Source organism: Athene cunicularia, assembly GCF_003259725.1.
Source record: "Athene cunicularia isolate RWA chromosome 3 unlocalized genomic scaffold, athCun1 chr3_part1, whole genome shotgun sequence".
Classification (NCBI taxonomy): domain Eukaryota; kingdom Metazoa; phylum Chordata; class Aves; order Strigiformes; family Strigidae; genus Athene; species Athene cunicularia.
In genome coordinates, this window is record NW_020799097.1 from 66,164 (window position 1) to 74,152 (window position 7,989).

Sequence of the window (7,989 nt, forward strand, 5' to 3'; positions counted from 1 at the left end):
ACCCCCCCCCCGAGGCCCCACTCAGCCCATGGGGGCAGGCAGCAATGGTGCTGGACAAAGGCATTTTCTGAGGCATGTACAAGCACCCCAGGCCAGGTCACCAGCACAGGATGGGACAGACACCCGGCAGTGCCGGGGCAGAGCAGGACATGCCCACGCAGACAGACACACAGACTCCCCACAGCCCCGCAGCACCGGCGGCACAAGGGAAGGGCCGTGTGCCTCGGGCAGAGTGGGGCTGGCACAGCTGGCTCGGAGCCATTGGCCAGCGCTAGCACACGTGTGGGTGCTGGTGAATCCACGGCTCACTGGTACAGTCGCCAGAACAGAACGGCCTTGGCACGGGCTCTCGCACACACGCGGCAGAGGGGCAGCAACGGCTGGTTAAAGCCAGGAATAGCGGCAGAGCTGGCACCCGCCAGGCCCTGCAGGGAGGGCTGCAGCGCTCAGCAGAGAGCAGCCCGGGGAGACGCTGTTCGAGGGCTTGGAGACTCCTGTGCAAGGCAGCAGCACAGAGCCCACCGCCCTCCCTGAGGCAGGAGGTGTGAACACTTACTCAAGAGGCAAGAGCAAAGGGCAGGTGAAGCGACTGGCACACGCTGGCATCATCATCAGCGTCATCCACCCCCCCGAGTGAGCTGCAGGGACCCCAACCTCCACCCCCCAGCGCTGACTCTGCGCCCCGGGATGTGCTCAGCCAGGCTGGCCCCAGTGCCAACCTCGGCGTGGGGATGTGCTGCCCCAGGCCGGGAGCCCACAGCAAGGTCCTCGGCCAGAAGGCAGCTGCACGCCGGTATCTGCTGGAGAAGCCAGAGAAGCTGCTGGCTGCAGCCTCCCCGGCTCCACCTGGGGAAGGAACCACGCGCATGGCTCGCCCCGGCCTCCACGTGCGGCGGGCGAAGGCGCGCCGAGCCCAGCAGGCACAGGGGAAGGGGCCAAAGGCCGCTGGCACACAGGGGCTTGTGTCCTCCCTGGCCGCAGCACGGCCCTGGCCCTGCTGGTGCCAGTGACAGTCACGGTTGCTCCAGACACACCAGTCCGGCACAGCCTGGGCCAGCTCCGCTCCAGCCCTCAGCACCGGGAGGAAGACGTGGGAGCCCCAAAGCAGCTGCAGGCCCCCTGAGCTCGGGGCACAGCCCAGGCCCTCGCCGGGGAGCGTCACTGCGGGCAGCAGCGACTTGTGCATGGCGCCTGGTCAGCACTCGAACCCGAATGACAACAGTAAAAAAACCTCCATTTATTTCCCTATAAAGGCCGAGCTTTCCTTTAAAAACCAGCTCATTTCACTCGTGAAAGGGCATGGGGCTGAACAGCAGGGGCAAGGCTTCCTCACTCCCTCCCTCAAGCCCAGAGCTGTTGCTCCCCGAGAGTCGTGTGTGCCAAGGAGCCCTCCACCGACTCTGGGGGGCTGCTCGGCCTCCGCTGCTCCCCAGCTGCCACCCCCAGGAGCAAGGCAGGAGCCACGGGCAAGGCGGGTCAGAGGTGCTGCCCGGGGTGCGGGGCAGCTGTTCATGCAGGCAGAGCGGGGGGCGGGTGTCCAGCCGGTGCAGGGCCCGGCAGCGGTGCCAGCAGCCCCGGTGGGCTGTGCTGGGGACCGGGGCAGGCACAGGGTGAATCCTGAGTGGCTGGTCCGTTGCTGCAGAGGTTTGGCTCAGCCCAGGGGCGTCTTGGGGCCAGCGGCAGGGAGGTCCCCAACCCCTCCCGGCCCCTTCCAGCTGTCCGGGGGTTGCCCCAGGCGGTAGCACAGCAGCTGGGCTGTAGGAGAGCTCGCTCTGGGCGCAAGAGGCACCGACTCTGAAAAGCAAGAAGGGGGAAGACCCTGTTGGGAAACCAGCACAGCCTGGGCGGGGAAGGAGACCTTCCCCCGTGAGCCGCCAGCCCCCTTTCCCAGCAGCGGACGTGCACGGGGAGGTGCAGAGCAGCCCTGTGGGAAGGAACTTACCTGCTGGGCTGCGGGCTCCCCGCCCCAGCTCCTCTGTGCTGCTGTGGAAGAGAACAGAGCAACCCATCACACCCCAGACAAGCCCTGCTGAGAGACACGGCAGCTCACAACCCCGACGACGCAGGCACGGCGCCGCAGAGGGCCCCGGTCCACCTCCTACCAACCCTGTCCCCGGGGGCAGAGCCACATCTCCGTCCCCTCGGGAGCCCCCCGTACAATGGGCTGCCGCTTCGCAGGGCCATGCACCTCGCCCTAGCGCTGGTTCTGGGCTGACCCCAGCTCACACTGGCTCGGCCCTGACAGGCCCCAGCCAGGTCCCAGCAGCAGGCATGTGGAGAAAAGCCACCACAGAACTGGCCTCTCGCGCCACCACCACTGGCACTTCTGCAGGCCCGCGGGTTAATCCTGCACCACTGGACTGGGACCACCACCTCCTCCCAGGCCCGGGACAGACAAGCTCAGCGCCAGGCCCTAGGCTATGCGTGACCAGGCCACCACCCCGGCCCAAGCCCCAGGGAAATCAGCAGCAGGAGAGGGACAATGCTGAGACCTGCCTGAGAAGCAGGCCTGGGTAGGCCGGGCCCAGCAAAGAGTGGCCAACACAGAACAAGTAACATCTGAGGGTCAGCATCTGCCCCCACAGCTCTACTGCAAAAGCAGAACTGGAGATGTGACCCCCCAGCTTGGCTCTGTTCCCTCAGCCTCTCAGCTGACAGAAGCAGCAGGAAGCTCCCCCGCGCACACAGATCTCCTCCACGGTCCCACTGTGCCCGTGGCCCCAGCAGCTCCCTTCATACGGGGTGCAGAGAAAGAAACAAGACAGGGTTCATCCGAGAGACCCCTGAACACAAGCAGCAGCTCACCACCTACCCAGTTACGGTTTCACCAACATTATCATCTTCCTCCTCCTCTTCCTCCTCCTGGCAAACAAACAGAACAAAAATACCCCACCATGACACCTTGCTGCCTGGGCAGGTCTGTGTCCAGCTGCCCAGAGCCTGTTCCGGAGCAGTGGGGCCGTTCCACTGTCCCCCAGGCAGGAGGGGTAAGATTGGCACCCACAGGGCTACCGAAACCCTCAGGGCTCAGGGCTGGAGCCACGCAGGGGGAAAGGCAGGTCACGGCGCTCTCACCCCCCTAGCCAGCGGAGCACCAGACCCTGACAGGGAGTGAGCAGGGAGCTGCTGCGCAGAGCAGGCCCCAGCAGGGCGGCACGTCCGGCGGCTGCGGGGCCAGGGAGCGGGCGGGGAGCCTGAGCCCTACCAGGCTGGGCCAGCGCTGGAGGCCAAGCACCGGCCATCCAGAGGCTCCCGCACAGGGATGGGGCGAGACCAGCGACACCAGCAGCACAGCGGGCACCGTGCAGGCTGAGCTGTAGCCCAGGTGAGCAAGATGGTGGGCAAAGGGTCCCCCCTTCAGAGACAGTGTCCCCCCTAAGCCACAGCACCGAGGGCACAGGACTGGGACGGGGCCGAGCCTGGTGGGGGGGGTCCTGCAGCAAAGGCCACCCAAGGAACCAGGTGAGCCAGGGCACAGGTCCCTCACGTTGGGCCGCCGTGGGCGAGGGAGGCTGCGCAGGTATCGCCAGGGTCCGGGGGGCCGGGAGAAGGGAGCTGCTCCCCCCTCCTGCCCTGGTGTGAGACAACTCTGGGCACAGGCCAGGGTTGCACATACTGTACCCCAAAGTGGTGCCTGAAGGGAGGGCTCCCCGGGGGGGCTGGCTCACTTGGTCTGCCGGGCTCACTGCTCTCCAGGGCACAGGAATGGTGAAGGGGCTGTTCCTGCCTAGAGCCTGGGACAGGGCGAAAGCAGCAGCATTAGTGCCTGCAGCCTGGGGAAGGGCCCACGGGCGGTGTGCAGGCAGGACTGTGGGCAAGGGGCAGGCACCCCTGTGCTCGGAGGGTGCGGGGTCACCGCTCAGGGCAAGTGTCACCGGGCCCTGAGCCACAGCTCAGCGATGCCAGAGAGCTCAGCGCAGAGAGCAGGCAGAGATGGGGCAGGGGCAGAGAACACAACAGCAGGGACAACACTCCCTGCCTGGGGAGTCTGACCCACCAGGCAGCAAGCCACCTCTGCTCCACATGGCCCAAGACAGGGGGACCTGCAGACTCCAGTGCCAGGGCGAGGCAGAGGGACACACTCCAGAAATTCCTCCCACCTGCATGAGCTGCTTCCCAGAGATCCAGTGCCATCTGGAAGGCCTGGGCCACGGTCAGAGTCACAGCCTGGGCCTGTGTACAAGAAAGAGAGGGAACATTGGCCTCCATCTGAGCCTGCAGGCCAGGACAAGCCCACTGCCACGGAACCCGAGAGCCCCCAGGCCTCCCTCGCTGCCTCCCTCTGCAGAGCACACACTCGGCCGGAGCTCAGTCTGTGTCTGTCCCCCCGCGTGGGCAGTTGTGCTCAGGAAAGTCCCCAGAGGAGCCAGGACAGACAAATGTCCTTTCGCTCAGCCCCTGCAGCGTGTCAGCACATGTGCTTCCCGGCTCTGTTTCCAGCTGAGGTGTGCAGGGCTAAGGGCTCTGAACAGGAGAAGGCAGCCCCTTGCTCCCACCCTCGCCTCACGAAGCCGAGAGCAGAGGGAAGTGCTTACAATCTTCTTCTTGGGTGAGAGGAAGGCATGGCACTCCAGCGCCCCGCTCTCCTGGCTCTGGGCAACGTAAGCAAAGACTTTGTTCTGCAGCTTGTCTGTGGTGCAGTAGGAGATCCTGCGGGCAGTGAGGAGCTGCTCAGGGCAATGAGGAACCCCGGCACAGGTCCCCTGCTGCGCCCCCAGCACACCCACGAGCAGCGCTGACAGCCCGGGCTTCCATCTGCCGCAGCTGAGCCGGCAGCACCCCCACTGCGAGGGCCAGAGACTGCCCGGCGCCTGCAGCTGCCGAGAGATCTCTGCACCCTCAGGCACCCCCTCCCCGCTGCCCCGCAGGCCCAGCGGATGCCCAGTTCAACCCAGCGGATGCCCAGTTCAACCCAGCGGATGCCCAGTTCAACCCAGCGGATGCCCAGTTCAACCCAGCGGATGCCCAGTTCAACCCAGTTCAACCCAGCGGATGCCCAGTTCAACCCAGCGCAGAAGGGTGGGCGATTGCCTCCAGGGACAGGCCCGAAGGCCAGGCTGTGGGATGGCTTGCCCTGGCACATCTGCTCTGGTGCTGGGGCCCAGATTTTGCACCGATGTCCTGCCTCTGCCTCCCACCTGTCCACCAGCCCGCAGCCACGCTCCCCTCACACCCAGCGCCCACAGACACCCAACCCAGCCAAAGTGCAGCTGGTAGAAGTAAAAAACCCACAGGGGCTCTCCCAGCCCCAGTAAGCTGCGGCCCGGCCCCCCCTGCCCAGTGCCCCGTCAGCCTCCAGCTGGGACCCCCGCAGACCCTGCCCACCTGTAGATGGAAATGCTCTCAACCATCTCCTGCGTGTCTGCATCCTGCAGCGAGATGCCCCTCGGAGACACGGTCAGAATCACCTTCTGGAACTTGCGAGCTCCCACCCGTGCCTGGCAGTGGGGAGACACCAGACACCTCTGCAAATGTGGCAAGGGCCATCACCCCCCCTCGCTAGCAGAAGCCCCCCCGACCATATGGAGTGCTGCCCGCTTGGGCCCTGGCTGCGAGGGCTCCCGCTGCAGGCACAGGACAGCAGAGCCCGGAGATCCGGCATGGCCTGCGAGAACAGCCCTGGAATCCATTCCCACTCTGGGAAAGGGCAGAGCCCACCTCCCGGGGCACCTCACCCCGACACGTGCTGCGACAGGCCCAGCTCTGCTCCCAGCCGTGCTCCCGGGGCAGGAGCAGGCAGCGTGCCATCCCGCACACAGAGCACACGGGCAGAGACCTGCCAGCCTCCGCATGCCACCCTCCCCGTGGCAACTGTGCAGTCCCTGGGGGGCTACAGGGCTGGGACACTTCCCCCTGCCCGGTCAGCTCTCACCGTGGCCACGATCCTGCGGATGGCAGCAGCTGCCATGTCTTCTCCTTTGGGTTTTTCTACCAGCGTCATGCCCAGGTACTTGAGCGTGAAGCACATCCCCTCCAGCAGCGGCTCCTGCATGTCAGCCCAGCTCTCGGGAAGCTCTGTGCAGACAAAACACCATAGAAGTCATGTCCCAGCAGTCCCACGGCCAGCCCCAGCAGAGCCACCCCACCGTGCTGCGGCCACTCCGCTGCCTGCGCTCGGCAGGGACTCCCCTACGCCGTGACACCCCTGGAGGAGGAAGGGATGGGGGGCAGCTCACCCTCTGAGCTGCAGCCCTCCAGCCCGAGCTCCCTCAGCACGGGTAGGGAGCTCCTGCAGACCTGCTCAGAGCCCTGCATGCTGCAGCATTCCCTGCTACCCGCAAAACCCTCGCGGGCCCGCGTCTCCTCTGTTCCACCACAAGCAGGATGTTCTCTGCACTGCATCCATCTCGCCCACCTCAGCCGCCAGCACGCTGCAGCAACACCAGCATTCACTGCCGCACTTGCTCAGATCAGAATCCCCGAGCAGCCTAAGCAAAGCCAAACCTCTGGGCAGCTGCCACACGCCGCAGCGGGCTGCTGGGGAAGGGAGACCCTGGCCAGCACTCGTGGTCCAAGCACTGCAAAGATTCTGTGTTGAGGAGAGCTCAGACTGGTGTTTCAAGGACGCAAACTGGCTTCCAGGAAAACACATTGGAAGGATGAGAGCTCCCATGTGCATTACTTTGCAGGTCACAGAATTAAAGGGGCACTGGCTTCTGTTTCCTGTGTCCTCTCTTTTCAAATCCCATCCAGAAAAATAACAAATAAAATCAACGGGCAGAGCATCTGTTCACTCAAGAAAGATTCCCTAGGGAGAGTCCTTGGCATCTCCAGCTTCCTTCAGAAACCAGCCCATGTCACCAGCATGTTCTGCCACACGGCGGGTGGGCTGGTAGGGGGAAGGAGCTCTGTCCTGACAGCCCCGACACCACCTGGCAGAGAACACTCGGAGCAGGAGCATCCACCCGGCCTCTGCTCCACAAGACAAAGCCAGCAGCTCCAGCGGAAAGTACACTCACCGAAAGCAAAAGCCACCAGACTAGTGTCACAAAGGAACCACCACCTGGTGCCAAGTACAAGGGGTAACATTCAAGGAGAGCTGGAGCAGATGTTAGCACACATGTCCTCTCCTCAAACCCCGAAGAGCACAAGACTGGGGAGAGGGGAGATGTGCAGAAGGGCTGAGATGGGGGGTCACAGCCCCTCTGTCGCTGGGGGCTCAGCCTGCAGAGGAGGGCGCAGGCACACAGGAGCGACACGCTCTGTGCAAACACTCCCCCGGAGACTGCCCAGGTACCTCCTGCTCACGCTGAGCTAGGGCTTGTCAGGATTATTTTTCACCTCTTCCCCGGGATTAGCTCCCTGAACGTTACTGGCACACTGGCAGATGGCTCTGGCTCATAACTGGGACAGCCCAGACCCCAAGGAGATCAGCAGCCCCTCCCTGCACAACTCCCACCAGGGAACCTGCCTGGTCCCGCACCGTTCCCGCAGCCTCTGCCCAGGGCAGGAGAGCACCATCCCGCTCCCGGCTCCGAGAAGGGCCTGCGTGTGCCGGGGGTGCCAGGGCGGGCTCCGCTGCCCAGCACAGCCCCTGGCACAGCCCCCCTGCCCTACAGGGCTCCCAGGGTCTGCAGGGTCTCTGGGAGGTGGCGGCACAGCAGGCGCAGGGCAGCGGGTGACACCAGACCTGCCGCACTCCCCACGCATGTGTCGGTGCCCGTGGGGCGGCGGGCGCAGGGGGCTGGGGAGGCCGAGCCAGCACGGGCCGGGGCCAGAGCCCGGGGACGAGGCGCAGCGTGTTCTGGCATCGCCCGTCACGGCACGCCGGGGCAGGTGGCCTCAATCCGAAAGTGGGGCAGGAGGATGGGAGCCGGGGAGTGGGGCAGGGCTGGCCAGCAGCCCACAGCGCTGCTGCCCACCCCGGCCTGCAGGCCCACAGCCCTACCCACAGCCTGCCCCACTGCTGGACCCAGAGCCTGCCCCACAGCACCCCAGCTCCTCTGCTGCCCCACAGCCAGCCCCACAGCTCCAATGCCGGCCTACAGC

At 65.3% G+C, this 7,989-nt stretch overlaps 1 protein-coding gene across 3 annotated transcripts; it reads right to left on the reverse strand.

Annotated features, from left to right (window-relative positions):
• Window positions 1–1,213: 1,213 nt before the first annotated feature.
• LOC113478766 (low density lipoprotein receptor adapter protein 1-like) lies at window positions 1,214–7,113 on the reverse strand. 3 transcript variants are annotated; one of them, XM_026846228.1, is made up of 8 exons: window positions 5,873–7,113; window positions 5,326–5,438; window positions 4,536–4,650; window positions 4,101–4,173; window positions 3,622–3,734; window positions 2,813–2,862; window positions 1,943–2,026; window positions 1,214–1,794 (listed from the first exon to the last, which is right to left on the reverse strand). In XM_026846228.1, exons 1-8 carry the CDS (start codon window positions 5,990–5,992, stop codon window positions 1,284–1,286), a joined length of 1,179 nt encoding a protein of 392 aa, XP_026702029.1. In that variant the 5' UTR covers window positions 5,993–7,113; the 3' UTR covers window positions 1,214–1,283. The 3 variants fall into 3 exon arrangements, with proteins under 3 accessions (XP_026702029.1, XP_026702032.1, XP_026702031.1); XM_026846231.1 differs by having other exon boundaries at window positions 1,537–1,794; window positions 1,943–1,980; window positions 5,873–7,093; XM_026846230.1 differs by having other exon boundaries at window positions 1,537–1,794; window positions 1,943–1,983; window positions 5,873–6,579.
• Window positions 7,114–7,989: the final 876 nt, after the last annotated feature.